The sequence below is a fragment of the Equus caballus genome, chromosome 27 (genome assembly GCF_041296265.1).
Source record: "Equus caballus isolate H_3958 breed thoroughbred chromosome 27, TB-T2T, whole genome shotgun sequence".
NCBI lineage: Eukaryota > Metazoa > Chordata > Mammalia > Perissodactyla > Equidae > Equus > Equus caballus.
Genome location: NC_091710.1, coordinates 34,420,186 through 34,440,600, shown reverse-complemented (window position 1 = coordinate 34,440,600; position 20,415 = coordinate 34,420,186). Strand labels below are relative to the sequence as shown.

General features: G+C 38.3%; 1 protein-coding gene across 5 annotated transcripts in view; it reads left to right on the top strand.

Annotated features, from left to right (window-relative positions):
* The window catches only part of DLC1 (DLC1 Rho GTPase activating protein), a 479,693-nt gene that overhangs the window by 296,358 nt on the left and 162,920 nt on the right, over positions 1–20,415 (top strand). Inside the window, exon 1 of one of the 5 annotated variants that reach the window (XM_023630733.2) lies at positions 17,607–18,371. The exons of the other annotated variants lie outside the window; for them this stretch is intronic. Coding sequence (XP_023486501.1) covers positions 18,257–18,371 — 115 coding nt within the window. The 5' untranslated portion in view covers positions 17,607–18,256. Of the gene's footprint in view, positions 1–17,606; positions 18,372–20,415 lie in introns of those variants that run through there. 5 annotated transcript variants of the gene reach the window in all.

Here is a 20,415-nt window from a genome sequence, read left to right as displayed (position 1 = left end):
GACTCAGAGAGGTTTCCTAAAATACCCAAAGTCACACTGTGGTCAAGGCAGGATTCAAAGCAAGCAATGCAGACTAGAGTACATGCTGTTAGCCACTTGCTGTATGTAGTGGTTAAATGCCAAGACTCTTCAGGCTGACGAACAAATGTTTCCATAATCTGGCCTTACCCTTCCTTTCCAACCTTATCTCCCATCCTCCTCTAACATGCATCTTCTGCTGTAGCCATGGGAGCAACCTCCTTTTCCTCCTGAATTTGCTTCTGCGTAACTTGACCTTTGCTCCCCCTGTTTCCCTTCCAGACATTATCTCCCCAACCCCTCAAGGTCTCATTTTGGTCCCACCTTCACCATGAAGTCTTCTATGGCAACTTCTGCTTATATTAATTTCATACTTTTTGAAATGATTCATCTACAGCATATGTAGTCTGTACTGGTCATTTTCATACTTAATCATATGTGGGTTGTCATTGTCCGTTGAGTGTTTTATTTTGTCTCAACCTTGTCTCCCAACAAACTTTTAAGCATCTTTTTAAAAGTTACTGAGCACGATGCTGTGCACCTAAAGGTGGTTTATTTAATTAATAGGCTATTTTTAAGAACAATTTTAGATTCACAGAAACATTGAGTGGAAAGTACAGTTCAAACTATACGACATTCTTTTAAAGGCAAAACCATGGATGTAGTAAAAAGATAATGGGTAGCCAGGGGCTGGGGAAAAGGAGACACAAATCAATGGAGCACAGAGGATTTTGGGGCAGTGAAACTATTCTGTGGGATACTATAACATTACAACATATCGCCTTTTAGATTGGCTTTTTTCCCTTAACAATATGCATTGAAGATTTCTCCATGTCTTTTCAAGACTTGATAGCTCATTTTTAGATATACCACAGTTAAAGGAGGTTATTTAATATATTTTTAATGTAAAAACTTCTTTTGAAAAACTCATTGATCATAAAATATATTACACACTCCACTTCTGTTAACTTTTATCCTTTCTTCTTTAGGCAAAAGTAACTCTCTTCTCTTAGCCATTAATTTTAATTACTTCATTTCTCTCCTTTGAAATTTCTTCAAGTTGTCAGAAAGAAAATACTACTATGGGATGCTGGCCCAGTGGCATAGTGGTTAAATTCACACACTCTGCTTTGATGGCCCAGGGTTCATGAGTTCGGATCCTGTGTGTGGACATACACACTGCTCATGAAGCCATGCTGTGGCGGCATCCCACATACAAAATAGAGGAAGATTGCACACATATTAGCTCAGGGACAGTCTTCCTCACACACACAAAAAAACTACTACTAAATATGTTATCAATAGCTGTTATTTATTGTATACCTACCATGTAGTCTCTGAGAAGAGAGCTAGCTGCTTCCTTTACATTTTCCTTAATACACACTATGCTATACAGTATTTGAATCTCTCTTGCTCCAAAGCTGATACTTTCTCTACCTCTCCATGCCTAACATCAGCATTTCTCCCACCTCCAAGTGCTCTGATAAAAGTATGACCAAAATTAATAAAACTGTAATAATTCATATCATTTATACGATCTACATATGTATGTCCTTATACTTTTGCTCCTGAAGTTTACTGTCCCCCAAATACTCTTCTACCTTTTACTCCAAATCACATTCTTTCTTCAAGAATTTGCTTAAGCACCATGTTTTTGCATAAAGCCTCCTCTAATTGCTCCACTTTGCAATGAACTCCCCCTTTGAATTAGACAAGATTCATTGGTCATCTTATCTTCTGCCCCTGAAAGGAGCAGCCTGTGTGCCCTGTAACCCCCTATCCTAGGCCCTGGCTGGAGTCAATTGGACTGGGGGCAGGTGGGTCGGGGTTGGGGGAGAGGGCACACTTGACTCAAGGCCAGAGAACACATTGGCTGACCAGTGGCCAATCTCTTTCTCTCTCTCTCTCTCTCTCTACTATCTCTCTCTCATTTAAATTATGAGCCAAAGAGACTCCGTCAACCTGCAGCAGGTGCTTCAGCTGAAAGTTCACCTAGACTGTGAGGAGAAGTAAAAGAGGAAACCATTCTGCAAAGATGAGCAGGATGACAGAGCAGTGGGTCAAGCCAGAGAAGTCAGAAACACTGCAAACTAAAGAAAGAGAAGGAGAAAGTTGCTTCCATCCCAGACTCCTTAGGTGTCAGCTCCAGCTCTCAGGAGGCCCCCGGCCCACAGTTGCAGAACATCTCCATATCCTCATGTCTCAGGCTTTCAATTGGACCTAATGTGAACAAGTTCTTGCACTCAGATGATTAGCCATCCTTCTCCAAATTCCTATTGAATATACAATTAATATTAAAAACAGTCTATTACTTAATTTTACCTGATGTCTTACATCATTCTCTGTTTCTTTTATATATATATATATCCTGTCCCACAAAATAAATTATAAACAACCTCAATGAAGAACCATGACATATTTTGGGTTGCCGTTTAATTGGTTTTGCTCCTTAAGACTTAGCAAGAACTACGTAAATAGTGAATGTTCAATAAAATTATAATTTTTCACAGTTATACTGCCTTTTTAAGTTACAAAACTATATTACTACTTCATAATTACTAAGCAGTCCATAGAAGTCTGTGCCACCTCATTCAGATGCATTCATCCCCATCAGTAGCATCATATCTTGTATTTCTGAGATTCATGGATTTTCTTGACCAAATAAATTATCTCCTTCTTAAAATCACTTAACTTCATCCTGAACATGTCATCTGGTTTATAACTTGCATTGTAATTTGTTTGAGTCAAGTGCTGTTGCCCCCAACAATTTGATATTTTTAATAGACTATATTCACACTATCTTAGTCTACTAAATATAATCAGCAAGATATTAAATAATAATAGCTAACATTGTAAATCCAAAAGAGAGAAGACTATAAACAAACAAATAATCAGGGGTGACACAGTTGATACTTTTTTTAAATAAAATATCTTTAAGAAAAAAAAATCAGAATTCTACTGCATCTACCTGAATTCTATGACTTAGTATTTTTTTTAATTAAAAAACAAATCACATATGTGGGGGCATTTCCGTGATTTTTTTCCCCTAAGACCTCTAATGGCTGCATTCCAGCGGCAATGATGAAGACAGTAACTTTCATCCATGCAAAACGAAGGTCAGCCAGGTGACAGAAAGCGGGAAATAAAGCTTTTCTTATCTTACGACTTTAGTAAAGCAGGAAGCTGGTTTATTTATTATATCAAGAAAACTTCCATTCTTTTCTAATATTTTTGAGCACCAGATTTGGGGGCCTTTAAAAAAAAAAACAAATCATGTCGGTCTAACTTGTGACCCTGACTCTGAGATGGCACTCATCGCTCTGCAGCTAATCAGGGGCCATTCTCCCAGATGGTCCATGACAGCAGAATATAAACAGAGCAGTGACCCCCTCATCCTCACATGCAGGGAGCACCCTGGCCTTTCTGTGATGTGGACAAAAGGACTGTGACAAAGAGATTTTAGAAATGTCTTTCCAAATGGAGATATTCCGGCACACGTACAAATATCTTCAGGCTTTCCAAAAACATCCCCATCTAGAATGTAAGCCAACTTTTAAAAAATATCTGCAGATCACAGACATTAAGACATTTTTCTAAAGGAAACAAAATATAAAATTTCAGCAAAGTAGGTTTACTTAGATTATAGATAGAAGTTAGAAGGAAGCCATAGCTGAATATTTTTTTCCCTGGTAGAACCTAAGTCGGCCAAGCTAACAGCACTGATCCATAGAAAGAATTCCACATCTGGAAAATCTTTGCTCCATCTGTGGTGGGTTTTCAGCCTCTTGTTCTTTCTCTACCATTTCCCATGACTTCAGCTTACCTCGCTTTTGTTTTTCTTCAGTGAAATTATTTAACCCTTAGCGGTTTTGGGCTTTTGATTTGTTTTGTTTTATTTTGTTTTGTTTTTAAGAGGAAGGAGAGCAAGAGAATACCTCACAATGGTTTTGTGGTTCTCTAGAATTTAGCCTTATTTATATTTCTTTAAGTGTCTACATAAATGATATAGAGAGTAAAAAATATAAACATCTGATTGATGCTATGGTAGACACAGTGCTCTGACTTGTATTTTAATGGATTTAATATTAATATTAATTTTCCAATTTGAGAGTCTTATCTTGTCTGTCTCAAATAATAGAAGTTAATACCAGAGAGCACACAGATAAACTTACATATTCATATCCTAGTACTCATTGATATTCCTAGCATTTCGTCTCATACTATCAACAGACATCCATGCTCACGTCCTCTTTGAAGCCTTCCAAGGTCTCCACTACCCTGAAATCAGCCCTTTTCCCCGGAACTCTCAATACTATACTTGAAGTTCTCATAAGGTTTTTTTTATTATTATTATTAAGATTATGATAGTTAACAACTTTGTGAAATTACAGTTGTACATCATTATTAGCCATGTTGTGGGTACACCACTTCACCCCTAGTGCCCTCCCCCCAACCCCCTTTCCCCTGGTAACGACCGATCAGTTCTCTTTGTCTATATGCTAACTACCGCCTATGAGTGGAGTCATACAGAGTTCGTCCTTCTCTGTCTGGCTTATTTCACTCAACATAATACCCTCAAGGTCCATCCATGCTGTTGTGAATGGGACGACTTTGTCCTTTTTTATGGCTGAGTAGTATTCCATTGTATATATATATACCATATCTTCTTTATCCAATCATCAGTTGCTGGGCACTTAGGTTGATTCCATGACTTGGCTATTGTGAATAATGCTGCGATGAACATAGGGGTGCATGGGACTTTTGGAATTGCTGATTTCAGGTTCTTAGGATAGATACCCAGTAGTGGGATGGCTGGGTCATAAGGTATTTCTATTTTTAACTTTTTTCTCATAAGGTTTTTATCCCTTTATGCCCTTTATTATGATTATTAAGGCTTATTTTTCCCTATTATATAATAAAATCCATGTCTGATTTATCTTCGAATGTCTTGCATATAAAGAACACTCAATAATTTTTTGATTGAAAGAAAAATGGCATTTTTAATTAAAAAGAAAGGCGTATCCTCTTAATGCAATGTTTGTTAAAATGTGCCTCATAATTTTCTAGAACACTTTTTTAAAAATTCAGATTCTTGGATGCCTCCAGGCCTGTTGAATCAGAATCTCTCAGGCTCAAGATTCCTAAATGTAACATACCCTCTAGGGTATAATTTCAATATGTACTTCAAAGTTTGCATGCATAACCAAATCATAAGGGATAAGAAAAATTAACATGACACTGAATGGCTAGCAAAAGGTCATATTTTATTATAAATATAACCAGAAATATTTCTGAATATATGTTTTTATCAGTGTGCTGGGCTTATAAAACTGCTTAAGACACTACCCTCAAAGAGTTTATAGTCAAGGTGAGAGAAAGGATATACACATATGAACAGTTTATTGAACAACCAAAGTAATCAAAGATGCCCTGTTGTGTCATCTGGTTTCACATACTTATCATTGACCAACCGACTCATTATCCAATCAACTAAAGACAACAAGGTTTTAAAGCAGTGGAAATAATTCCATAGGCACATGATAGGGAGACAAAAAGAGAACAGAGACAATGCAATAAGAAGCTAAATGTCTCATTATTCCACCACTCACTTTCAATAAGTAGATGTTTATTTGGATCAGGTTCTTGTTTTATATATAAATTTCTCTATATCCCACAACCCCCTCCTCTCCCAGGGCTCAACGTCACCTTAGAATAGCCCAGCTAGTATTATCAAGCACCCAGCTAACAGGAGTTCTCATCTCTGTGAGACGGACAATTTGGGGCAGTGAAGGAGTAGAACGCCATGCAGTGGTAAAACTGGATGAATGCCTTAGGGAAAAGGAAGAGATCTCAGGAGTGAAGATGTTCAGAAAGGGGCATGAGGGAATGACACAGGCAAACATTACCTAATTTGCTATTTTGTAATCTAGAAACAGCCCAAGTGTCAGCGAAAAACCACTATTATATAGTGCTGAAAACTGACATATATGTTATAATTGTTAGCAAGGCTACAATCGTCAGCTTCCCCTCAGTGGACCCTATTACCCCTACTCCAGGTTAATCCAAGTCCAGCCAAATGTCAGCCCATCCAATTCTCTTCTGTACCCTCTTTCTCTCCCACTTCCTCTCTCTTAGAAAGTTGAGGGCCAGTGATAAAGGGCAAAAGGATAGGAATGAGCGATGTTGATATGTGCTGCTTTTCTTGCCTCTCCTGTTCCGTGGTCTCAGAATGTCCTTGTCCTAGATCTTGAGATCACATCCCTTGAGAATGCTTCCAGCCTGTCAAGCAAGATAAGTGGTAAAAGCTAAGCGGTAAGATACTCAAGAGACTCTAGACATTTAGTTGAGAGAGGTCACCTGGGCTGGAGTGGTCCAGAGAAGATCTGGAGAAAAAGAAAGCTTCGAAAAACGGGAGAGGAAGATCTGAGACATTTCTAGGCAAGGAAAATAGTGTTGGCAAAGTCAGGACAGTGCGAATGCATGAGGCGCGGTGATGCAATTGTGCAGCCCAGCCAGCTGGAGCATGGAGTTTGTGTTTGGAAGGAGAGAAGACTGGAAAATGGGATGGGTCCAGACTCCAAGAGGCCTTGGAGAGTGATTATAACTTTTACGAAGTATAGTAAATCTTATTAAATTAATCAGTGGTATTACCCCAGCTGCAAACATCAAGACATCCTTATTCTTAACTCTTTATTAACAGTAAAAGAAAAAGAGGCAAAAACAGTTTTTTTTTTTAAATGATGCACTACAATACTAGAAACCCATTAGATAGATAAAAACTATAATCACTATTGATAAAGGACTTTTAATATGTATACATCACAGGGGGCTTGCTGACGAGGTTGGAAAAAAATCAAAGGATTTTGAGTTATGCTTTTGCTTTTGGCGAGACACTTTTAAAAACTGAGTTCTGCTTTATCATAATGTAACCCTTGCTCATGATAATAAATAACAAGTGACACCATTAAGATAAAGAAGAGATAACATATGAATTTAGAGAACTAAAGAAAATAGCTGCTTCTAAAGATCTCCGATTTTCTAACTGATTTTGGAGCAAATCTTCATCCTAAGAAATGCTAACCATTTCCTCAAACTAGCTAGATAAAAAGGAGGTTTACTTTAGAATAATCATATTTCACACTTAAATGACTAAATTGCCTGATCTATTTCCTGCCACCACCTACCCTTTGTTTTTCTTTGACTATTTCAGTTTTTGATGTTCTTGCATCATTAATGATCTCTAGTCTCCATGCCAGATAGGAACCACTCACTGGGCATGAAATTCCAAAGGCAGAAATACTTCCATTTCTTTTAAAAGTCTTTTATTTGTTTGATTTCCAATTTGAGATATTAACAATACATACTATGCTGCTCTTCCACATAAAGAACAAATAGCAAGCAATATGCAAATATCAACAATTGTTTAATTCAGAAGCTGATTGAAAACTTCACAAAACTGATTTGCCCTTTTTCTCTATCTAGACACAAGCAAGATAAAGTCCCATTTATTGAAATACTCAAGCAACCATCGTCTCTAGATATTTTATACATTTATTTAGAGCAGGGTTTCCTAAACTATTTACGGTGAATGATTTTTTTTTCAGTCTCTTGTGGGCACATACTGTTTTAGAATATAATGAAAACAGATTACTAGAAAAATAAAATTGGGAAAAAAGCCCACGAAATATAAAAAATAGAAGCCAAAGTATTTTATCATGGGATTCAACGGATGGAAAATTACTCTGTCAAATTACTATAAGAAGTTTCAAAATGCTTCCTCTTGATTTCTGTGCTCATCTCTGACCATCTGTCCAGACCCTGACCAGCCGTTGGCCACACACTGACTAGTTTCAGAAACCAAGAAGCCCAAGGCAATAATCAGTATGAGTGAGAATTAGGGTCTGAACCCCCAAGTCTCAAAGTCAAGATTAGGGAAGCAGTGCAGGTACCAGCGTTCATTCATCGCCATCATGTTTCTTAAATCTATTAATGGGGGGTTCCTCCGCCAAAAAAGAAAAAACAAAGAGGAATTTGTTCAAAAGAAGTACTTGCTAAAAATCTCCCGTGCCCTTCCCCGTCTGCTTTTTCTCTGCAGCTGGGAGTATGCTTGACTTTCCTTCACGACAGATGCCCTCTTTCAGGTGAAATTTGCAGACTGTCAATTCCTGTACAGTTTAATCGATGCAAAAGAATCATGATGCTCCATCTCCCATAATTCTACTATTTTTCCTTTTCTCAAGGCTGTTCTTTTTTACTCTCTTTTCCTGACTTGTCTTTCTTTAGCTTTCTGTATGCTAGTCAGAAGAATAAGTGTTTCACTTTTCTTCTTTTTTCTTTTCTTGTTTCAAATATTTGGGAAGAAATTTTTAGCTTACTTTTTATCAGGAAGAGACTGTGAAATTGTATGTTCTTTTGCTGTTAATGTTATCAAAATGCCTATTTACTTAAATAAGCATTTTTTAAAGGTCCATTAGGTGCCCTGAAAATGAATATATATCCACACAAATAACATATCCTAATATAATAATTCAATCCAATAATAACCTACCTTTATTGAGTTGAAATGTTTTTATTGCTTTGGCTGAAAACATATCAATATTAATAACCTTGCATGAAATGATACTAATACTTATTCAATATAGAATAAGTCTTTCATGATGCCATTCTAATAAATTTTATTATTGATAATCTCTGAAGTGCCTTATTGTAAAACTGTCTCATATAATTTGATCCAATAGCACAGCACTGGCTCTGTCATTTCCATATGTACGTACTCCAAGCTGGCTATCATTCTTTAAGCAGCAATTTCCCCCCTCCTCTCTGTCAAGGTGTATATCTCATTTTTAGAGATTCAGAGTTCTGATATTTGCTAATGGCAGAGAATTTTCAGTGAGAGCAATATTTGAACACTAAACTTCTATTTCACTTCTATTTCTTCTGTTACCTCCATATACTTTATAAAATGCTTATTCATAAAATTCATTGGTTTTTTTCAATTTGGGGCTGTTTCTATTTGGCTTTTTTGATTTGTAGAAGTGCTTTCTTTATTATAGATATTAACACTCTATTGGTTATTAATGTTGCTAATTTTTCCTGTTTTTCATTTTCTTTTTTCTCATCCCCTCAAAAAATCCCTCACGCACGTTATGGTGAATCTCATCCCACCCTCACCCCCATCCCAACTTCTGGCCAGCACAGAGCTAGTCTCTGTCACTATAGTGGTAATTTTATGGATAATTTTATAGAATTATCTGCAAATGGAAAAAGGTGCTCTGAATATTCTCATACGTTATACAATTGTATACTCTTTTTATACAAACATATGCTATTTTTTCTCTTTAGTAATAGCTAGGAGGAGACAGTTGGTCAAGGGTATATTTAACTTTAAAAGAAACTTCCAAACTGTTTCCAAATTGTTAAAACATTTTACATTCCCACCAGCAATGTATAAGAATTCCAGTCACCCCACATCCTCTCCAATACTTGCTATGGTTAGTCTTTTTAATTTTAGTAGGTAGTGGTATCTCAATGTGATTTTAATTAACATTTCCCTAATGACTAATGAGGTTGGGCATCTTTTCATGTGCTTATTGCCCACTCATATATCTTCTTTTGTGAAGTGTCATTTCAAAACTTTTGCCCACTGGTTAAAATCTGGTTACTTGTCTTTTTGTTATTGAATGATAAGGGTTCTTTATATATTCTAGATACAAGTTCTTTATTAGATATGTGTTTTGCAAATATTTTCTCTTAGCTAGTGACTTGACTTTTTCTTTTCTTTGCAGCATCTTTAAAAAAACAAAGGTTTTTTTGTTCCAATTTATCTTTTTTTCCTTTATAATTCATGCTTATTAGGTGCTAAGAAAACTTTACCCAAGTTAAGGTCACAAAATTTCTTCTATGAGTCTTATAGTTTTACTCTTACATTTAGGTAAATGTTTGTTTAAGGTGTGAGGTAAGAGTTGAGGGTCATTTTTTTCCATATGGTTATCCAGTTGTCCCAGTACCACTTGCCCAAAAAGATTACCCCACTGACTTACCTTGGCATCTTTATCAAAAGTCAACTGAGTATATAGGATGGATATAGTTCTGAAATTTCTATTCTGTTTCATTGGTCTATATGTCTATCCTTAAATCAATATTATTTTGTCTTGATTACCGTAGACTTACAGTAAGTCTTGAAATCAAGTAGTGTAAATCCTCCAACATTGCTTTTCTTTTTCAAAATCTTTTTGGTTCATTTAGGTCCTTTGTATTTCCATATAAATTTTAGAATCAACTTGTCAGTTTTTCAAAAAAAATAACTTTCTGGAATTTTGATTGGTTTTATGTTGAATCTATACGTTAGTGTGGGAAGAACTGACATCCAAGTAATATTGAGTCTTCAAATCCGTGAACAGGGTATAGCTCTCTGTTTTATAGCATTGTGTACAGGTTTTTGTACACATATTTGTTAAATCTATCTCTAAGTATTTCATATTTTTTGGTCATTTTGTAAATGGCACTTATTTTAATTACTAATTGTTTATTGCTAGTATATGGAAATACAATTGATTTTTGTATATTGACCTTGAGTTCTGTGACCTCATTAAACTCACTTTTATTTCTCATTAATCTGACCAGAGATTAATCTATTTTATTGATCTTCCCAAAGAACCAGCTTTTGATCTTCTCTATTGTCTGTTTTCAATTTCCATGATTTCTGGTCTTATCTTTATTATTTCTTTTCTTCTCCTGGCAGATAAAGAACAGCCATCACTCTAGAACTAATTTAGCCCCACTCTTGAGGCATGACTCTTCTGGGGATTCCGCCCAATGCCTCGTGTTACATGGGGTCTCTTCATGCTGGCTGGTAGGAGCAGAAACTAATCCCAGCCCTGTGTAAGCTCCGGGAAGTGATCAACCTGCTGAGGTCCAATACTTCTTTCCTCAGCTTGGGACAGTTCCTTCTTACACCTGTGCTGACTAATATTTAGTCAAAGGCTTGAGGAGACCCTCTGCAGATCTGCATGGCCCACTCTCTATGCTGCTCCCTCTTCTTTGGTACTCTGACCTGCAAATTCCAGCTACCTCAGTCTCCGTAATCTCTGATCTCTGTCACCTCAAGATTGCCAGGTTATGTTTGATTTTCCTCTCTCTACTCTGGCCCAGAAACTACCCCTAGGCTGTAAGTTGGGGCAATGGTAGAGCTCATGTATTTTTTTTTTTTTTTAATCTTCTTTCAGAGATCACGATCCTGTGTTGCCTGTTGTGCAATTTCTAAAAAAAATATTGTTTTGTATTTTTTTTGCATGTGTGTGTGTGTAGGTGTGTGTGGGTATATGTGATATGTGTGTGTGTGTATGTGTGTGTGTAGGTGTGTGTGGGTGTATGTGTGTGTGTGTGTAGGTGTGTGTGGGTGTATCAGCAGGATCCTTTCATGGGCTGAAGCTAAGTCAACCTGTAAAATAGCTTTTTACAAAAACATTCAAGCCTGTTGGTACTGGCAATGGGGTCTTGTCACAATATATGACATTTATTAATAATATGGTTGAAAAGGTGTAATCAACAGGTTATATTAACATAGAAAAATATTTAGGCTCCTGTTGTCCGACTTTGAAATTATCCCTGAATGTACATGCTTGAGTATATCACTCAGCCATTATCCAAAATTGCTTTTGATTTTATTATTACTGTAGCATGTTATTTGAGGTTATTGATAATTATTATAATCCAAAGGATAACCACATCTGGCATTCTTCATGGAGATTTGTGGTAGTAAGTTTACATGAAAGTAAAATAAAACATCTGAATATTTTGTTTGTTTCTCAGAAAGAAGTCTTATAATTCAAAATAAGCAAGAGGTTGGTTTTTTGGTCTCAATCTCAATATAAAGATACACAAAATAGCTAGTAGGATTTGAAACAAACATAATTTAAAAGCAATTCAAGTAGCCATGACATACTGTAAATCTGAGTGAGCAGAGAAATTATATCACCATAATTCTATGCCATAATGCTGGGCTCCTTTAATTAATAATATACTGGAATTTTACACTATGAAGAATAAAGGATAAGAAGGAATAAAAGGAAGACTAAAAGAATAAAAGGAAATGAAGAATAAGGGAAAAGAAATTATTTCCTCCTAAAGTTTTAACTGTATCTAAAATCTATTTTACCATTAGAGAGCCTATTCTTTGCTAAGGCAATAAAAAATTATAGACGTATTATCTTTTAGCATAGATATTGGTGAGAACCCTTGTCGATTTTTCCATAGAAATTAAAAATATTTTAATCTTCTGAAATCATGACATAGAAGAAAATCTGAAATCATTGCATTAAAAAAAAATTCTGAGGGCATGACTACTTTCTCTTTCCGTTCTCCAGGATATTTTCTTTTGAGGAAGATTAGCCTTGAGCTAACATCTGTGACCGTCTTCCCCTATTTTATATGTAGGACGCCAGCCACAGCATGGCTTGATGAGCCGTTGTAGGTCTGCACTCAGGATCCAAACTGGTGAACCCCAGGCCGCCAAAGTGGAGCATACAAACTTAACCACTATGCCACTGGGCTGGTCCCCATTCTCCAGTATCTTTTATTTCCTATCTCTCTGCCAAAAATTCCAGTATATAAAACTAGAGTCAACTATACAAAATGGAAAAGAAATAATTGAGAGATGAGTAAACCAAAACCAACAAATGAGTAACTCCAAAGAGGTATGTTCAAAGCAACTTGAAAGTGTACAAATGGCCAATATATTTACTAATAATTAAGATTCTGTTATGGTAATTTTTTATAAGTGGAGTGAGACCATTTGCCCAGTAGAGTTGGTTAACCTTTTACTCCACTTCGAATAGGAAAGGTGAGGTCCCACTCTTTGTGATTCTGACATCCTCCACTTCCATCTGCCCCTCTGGACCAGAATCAGTGATCTAGTCAATTAACTCATCAGCAATTGTGAAAATGCTGTCCTGAGATCACAAAGCAGGACTGAAATTAAGTCTCTGTCTTAGTCCATTTGCACTTCTATAACAGAATACCATAGGCTGAGTGGCTTATAAACAACAGAGATTTATTTCTCACAGTCTGGAGGCTGCAGAGTCTAAGATCAAGGTGCCAGCAGATTTGGTATGTGGTGAGGGCCCATTTCCTCATTCATAGACACCACCTTCTTGCTGAGCCCTCACATAGCAGAAGGGACAAGGGAGCTCTCTAGAGTCTCTTTATAAGGACACTAATCCCATTTATGAGGGCTCCTCCCTCATGACCTAATCACCTCCCAAAGGCCCAACCTCCAAATACCATCACACTGGGGGTTAGTTTTCAACATACGAAATTTGGGGGGAAACAAACATTGTCTGTAGCAGTTTCCTTTCTCACAGATAAGGTGGCTTTTCTCAGTCCAGGTGAAGAACTTTGTTTCAGAAAGCACAGGTAGTAAGGAGATTCAGAGTCGGAAAGGAAATAAGCTAGTCAGGAAGACAAGGAAGTCCTCTCTTTCCTAATATTCACTTCCTGTTCTGTTACACCCTTTCCTCTTATACATTTATTCAACAGTGTGCCCCTAACAAGTTGATTTTACTCTGAAAGATAGTCTGATTTGGGTATATGTCAGTAGTTGGAGAGAAATAGTCTCGGAACTTCTTTGATCACTAATTCCCATCAGTACAATTTTCTGAGTGTAGAACCCCAAGAAATTTATTTATTTATAAATTAGACCCATAAATCACTGTACCTATGTGCTTCATACATTAGACAAAAATAGAAATATTTAAAGAACCGTATACATAGATCTGGATATAGATTCTCAGATTTTCTTCCTGCCTTCCAAGAGGAATCTTGTCTGCCCCCAGGTCAGAGATCATCGATTTGAAGAAAATCAACACTGTGGTCTATTCATCTATAACATAGCAATCGATAACGAATAGATAGAGTGAGCAACCTGGGCTTGAGCCCTTTGGTGGGGAACACTTAACAGAGTTTATCACAAAGGAGATTCTCAACCAAATTTAGTGTAATCCTTAGGGTTCCAAATGCAGAAGCAGATTAAGAAATAAAATTGCCACTTGCAGCAGAGCAAATGTGCTGAAGATGGCCATATTAAATAAATATTTCAAAATGAAAACAATAGCAGCAACATGTAACCTACAGGCTGGGTGTTATTAATTGGAGTAAACAGAAACCATTTACAATTCTTTAAAGTTACAGAAACTTCATACTACGAATTCTTCTTGTCGTGGTTTATTGGATACCTACATATTGGAGAACTCTACTATTGTGGAGTTACAGCCCTTCAGGCAGACTTATTATGTACTAAGCCTGCTGGCCTGTTGCAGGAGCGGAATCACTCACAGGGCTTAACCAATTGGGGTTTTAATAATTTCCTCTCTGTGCCAAAGACCCAAATCCAAGCATGGCATTGCTCCAATAAACTTTCCATTTCCCATCATTATTCACATTATTTTGAAAGAAGCTATTAGCGCCTTGGGTAGTCCTAAATCTTCTAATTGCTCCAAAGATTTAAATGAGTTGCATCAACAAATGACAGTGGCTATAAGACCGAAGTGGATTGATGCTACATGGACTTGGAAAATAAGATGTCCCTAACATTAGATCAAAGCAAATGGGACCTAGAAACACTATAAAATTTAAGTTTTTGTTTGCAGTAAGAAGATAAAATTTATAAGTTAGATAAAATTAGATAAAATCTATAATACATTGCCAAATGGTTTTCTTAGATGGAAAATATTAGGGACTCACTGGAGCCAGAATATGTAGCTTAATATATGACAAGAATCTGTGCTCTCCAGGGATCTGGGAGAGATTGCAAAGCGCCCCAGGTCAAAGAGCGACTCCACTAATAGCTGAAACAGTCCTTTATCACAAAAATAAGAAAGTGAGAAGCTATCAAAGCATAATGTCACCATTTTCTTTTCTCTTATAATTCCCAGTGGGATCTTGAAAAGAACCAACAGACTTCTCACGTTCCCACTTCCCCCATCTGCCAAGCTGAGACAACGCTAATTATCACATACGGTCCTCACCCCTCACAGTTAGAAAAGACTTGGATTATTTGAAATCCGTGGAAATACAACTTGAAGAATTATTCTATAAACAGTGGATTCTAAAAAGCACTTTTTCTGCGTGGAACATTTCTAGTGGCCAATAAATACAGAAAGCAAGCAAAGAAACAAGAATAATTTAAAATTGGCTGTGTATAGAATGGTTTTGACACCATACCCATGACATGTGGCTGAGATTCATCCACAAGGAGTTGCAATATCCTCACAGTGAAAATTGGATTGAGTTTTCAGAAGTAATGGGCCAAGGTCCCAGCCCTTCTGTGGGTTATGGTAAAATTAATAATTAAAGCCCACCTTGCTTGAAAACATTTAGGTATGCTGCCCCTCTCCGATAGCCTGTCAATAAAAGTTACGTTTATGTTTCCTTTTTTTTTTTCCTGTAACATAAAAAACCTCTTAGAAAGATGGATCATTCTACCTAATGGAACCTGTACTTAGAATCCATAGGTTTTTCCAGCACCTTCTGAGATGAGCTACAATGAAGAACTGGGGGTGTTGTCCTGGAGAGCGAGTATTGCAGAGGAGAAGGGCGGTCTTTCTGGAACCCTCTGGAGATCATACCTGAGTGTCCTATCATTAAAGAGTATGCATTGACTAGGCCTTAATTCTCTGGACTCACTGCCTTGCAATTTCCATAGCTGGAATCACCTAAGACTCATCTGAGACTCAGCCTTCTTCCACACACTGGATCCAGTTGGTGATTTTATTTGGCTAAGAGTAAGGAGCTTCGGCCCATAGCTTAGTATCAACTGAGGTTAACACTGATGGGTCATTATCATCTTTGTCATTAATTTATGACCAGTCAAGTTGATTGAGAGGCTAATGAGTTTTGGATGCAGACAGCACTGGGTGTGAATCCTGGATCTGACGTTTATTATCTGAGCTTCCTCGAATCTCTTCTTTCTGAGCTTCAGCTTCCTCATCTCCCGAGAGGAGATAATAACATTTATCCCGGTCTACACATGTGGATCTATATACAGTGCTGGAAGAGTTTGTGGTACGTCATAGGTACTCAACAAATGCTATTTCCCCTTTATTACTCCCCCGTCTGTGTTTAGGAATAGAAAAGCTTCATGCCATTATAGTCAGTCGCTTTGCATGCTGGGAATGATTGATTGTATATTCCTGACACTGTCGTAGATCTTGTTGGAAATTTAGGTGAGGCCAGTACCTAGGAAGAGTTAGAAGTCCAGGCTACGTTTTCTATCTGGGTATTCCCATGACACCTTGCACATGCTTCTATCGTGGAATTTATCATGCTGTTTTGAAATTATTTGTGGCCCATGTGACTTCTCCTTGAAGTCAGAATCGATGCTTTATTCAGCCTCAACTTCCCCAGGCCTAGCACAATGTGGGGGTCACTGCTCATGCTATGGTGACTTCATGCTGTTCCTCTGTAAAAGGGGTCCACATAGACCTGTCCTGTTCAATCTGACCAGGAAATGAGTCAACCTGTTTCAAACTGCCCAGACCTCTTTGAAGGAGAAACGTGTGCACGCACGCACACACACACATACACACACACACACAGACTTTGGGGACTTTGTTTTAAAACGGAACCAGGTATTAGATGATAACATTTTTTGAAATTTTTTATGGAGAATTTCCTTGGAACTGATTCCCCTATGCACAGAGGTCTACATACCTCAGCAGTCAGCGCTCACGGCCTCCTGATCTATGCCCAGCCCAATGATGAAGCAAAAAAGGAAATATCTACCAAGAAGCACATTTTCAGTTGGAGAGACTCATGAGCTGTCACCCTTTGGGAACAATACAATTTGGGACACATGGGTCACTAATAAGCAGTGGTTTTAGTGGTGATAACTCGTGAGCATAATATCACTATTTTAATTATCATCTTTCGTATAATTAAGTTGTCAGAATTGCAGGGGAAGGAGGGTACGTGCGATAAAAATTTGGAGACTCAGGGAGATCAGAGTGGGTTGAAAATGATTTCATGTATCAAAATAATTATGATAATAATTAGCCTTTGCATGATACCTTGCAATTTACAAAGCGCTTTTACAGCATTGTCTAATCTCACAAAGGTTATGAACTGGCCCTTAGACACGATCTCATGCCAATATTAAGGTTCCATGCCAAACCTTGAGAGTTACAAGATGGGATGTAGGGGACAGTGGGGAAGGAGAGGGTTCATAATGCATTAAAAGGCAGAAAATCAGCCAAATTCATTGGCAGAGAAATAGATTTATTTGGCATTTTAGAAACTCGAAAACACATCTTGTAAAAGAAGCAGTTGGCCCATATTTTGATTTCATGATGCTTGGCATTTTTCTTCATTCTTTTGGGGTGAGTTTTTGACATGCAATTGCAATGATGAAATTTGCTTGCTTGGAACTGAAAGATTCACAAGACCGGGGTACATTTGAACCTTATTTAGAGGCAAAATCTAGAATTATTGGATTAAGCTACTGATTATAAGGAGAAGCATAGTTATAGGGAAAATATGAGGAGTTGATTGATATTTCGTTTAAAACTCAAGTCTCCATTTCCCAGAGAGAATCCAGTTTGATCCCCAGGATGCACCCTACAGCTCTATCTACCTTCCCACAACCACAAGTAAAGGTTGAACTTTCTATCTCATAAACAGCATAATCGAAAGCCAGGCCTTAATAAAAGCCAAATAAGTTAATCAAATGCAAATGGCAATGAGAATTAGCCTTGAAAACTGAAGAGAACCCTGCCTGCCCCTCCTCCTCTCCCTCCCTCCCTCCCTCCCTCCCTCCCTCCCTTTTTTTGCCTCCTGCCCTGCCTTTCCTTCAAAAATGCAAGGTGACCTGGATGGCTGGGGAAGAAGAGACCTGTTATTCAAGAGACGAACAGCCCAGCCTGTACCGAGTCGAGTGATTGGACGACACAGGGAGCTAGAATCATCTAGATAGCCACGAAGGCAGCTCGAGAGCTGCGCGAGCGTGTCGCTGGCTCAGGGGTAAGCCCTTCCAGATGTGGCCGCCGCGCGCGCCTGGCGGCGGGCCAGCAGCCGCCTGCAGCCGGCGCTCCCCGGGCCGCAGCGCGAGCCGCAGTGCCGGCGGCCTGAGCGCGCAGCCCCGCCGCGGGCCGGGGACAGCCATCTGCAGCAGGACGAGAGGATGGTCGCCGCGCCGGGGCTGCGCTGAAGTCCTTTGCGGGTGATCAGGGGAGCTGAGGCCCGCGTGATGGCTCAGCCCCTGAGAGCCCCTCTCCGGAGGTCCTTTAGCGATCACATCCGAGACTCCACGGCTAGAGCCCTGGATGCTATTTGGAAAAACACCAGAGACAGACGGCTGGCAGGTGAGGGGCGAAGGCGTGGGGGGTTGGGGTTGGGGTGGGGGCAGGGGGTGTGGGGATGAGAAGTATTAGAAGGAAAACAATTAAATACACGGACGCAGTTATTAACTCGGATAATTGATGATCTCATCAGCTGGGTAAAGTTCATCCGTGTCATGGTAATGATTTCAGTCTCCCATCCTCTGATATTTAACGTTTCTGGAGTGGTTTGGTTTTTTTTTTTTCACTCTAATGCCTCTCTGGGTTTTGGTCTGATTCTTTCTAGATAAGGTTTTATGAGAGTTTTTTTTTTTAACCTTGAAAATAAAAGCAAGGTCCTTTTTGAGCGTCGGGCAGTCAGTGGTGATGAACAACCGCAGGCAGAAGCACGCAGATCTGTTGCGCTGGGGAGGGTCAGCTGTGGAGCTGGCTTGGCTGAGGTGGCCTGGCGCTGTGTGCAGGAGAGGGGCCTGGAAGGGCTGTGTGTCAGTGGAGTAATCTGGGCTGCCCAGTGAAAGCCTGCTGGTATTTCCTCTGGCAGCCTGGAGCTGCTCTGAGTTCCAAGAGGGTGTCAGGTATGCTAGAGGCAGGCATTTGAAATATAATAAAACATAAATACAGTGGTGCAATTCAAGTGTTCTAGGGCTCATGTGACAGCGACGAAATGGCACACTGTGTGTTAAGAGGTCCGCTAAGGAAACAGGAACTTCCCCCTGGTTCTGGAATTAAGAATGTTCATAAACTGATGTAGAATAGCATCTCACAGTAACAAAACACCTCTCCCAATCCAGGAAAGGTATCCCAGTGGTGTTTGATGGCTCCTTCTTGTTTGTTCTCTAAATCTGTATCCTTATGTCATCTTCATGGATGGGTCAAAGATTATGTTTTCTTAACCTTTTTGGTTAATCCAGTTGTTTTTCATATACTGAATGAAGTTCTGAATTGTTAAAAACATCAGAAGTGGCCTCCGAGTATTGATCCAGATTTCTGTGCCGTGTGTTCTTGATAAAAGGTCGTTCGACTTTCACATAATTGTCCTGATGTGACTTGAAGGGGGGAAATTTAAGGTTTGTGATGGTGATAAAGCAGATTATGAAGATAACATGCTAGTTACAATACCATCATAGGCTGTAAGGCTTTACTAAGCGCTCATGAAAATCTTTCTCTCTGTTAAACCGAACAATATTGCCCAGGACTGGGAGAGAGTAAACAATGTCAAGTCTAAGAGAGCAAAATATTTTAAATTTAATTTAACCATTTTCTTATCGCTTTAGAGTAAAATGTGATACCTTAAATCCAACTTTCTGAGAATTTTTTAAGGTGTTTTATCTAATGATGATAATTTGCAATTGACCAGAGGAAGTTTAGGAAGTAAAATTCACAACTATAATTGGTTGACCTTAAAAAAAAAAAGTAATTCCTTCATTATCATCTTATTTGTCAAATCCATTGTCTCAAATGGAAAGATTCCGGAAATAATGTCTTCTTAAGGATAACACAAAAATATATATTGTGGTTTGGGGTTTTAATTTGAGAGTAAGATTAATTTAAACATTTCTGCTTCCCTTGTATATTCTCTTATATAAGATTTCCTCTTATATTTTCATAACTGAGGAGCTTTTGACAACTGTTGACCTCTAAAAATAAGGATATTACCCCTGGAAAGTTGCTGTCTCTTTCTTGTCATTTGTATACATTAATGGTCTATACGGAGTCAAAAATTTAGCATCAGATGAAAAACACTTGGAGAAAAATAGTTACTTTTTATGTGTGATGAAAAATTAAACATTTCCACAGCTCTAATAGCAAATAGGATTTTTGCTGCTCCCGGTCCACTGAAGGAAGAAATTCTTTCTATTGCCGGGATTTTCTAAGATGAGTACGACCTCCTAGGTAATTCACACAGTAGAGAATCAGGAACTACAGTTGAAAGGAAAGGACTTAGGCTACTGATGGCCGACTCTGATTACTGGGTCTTCCCCAGTGCTTGTCACGTGGCTCATAGCTCAATGGGTGTTTGTCAAATGGAGTCTGATTTGGTGCATATCCAAACCCCAAGAGCACTTAC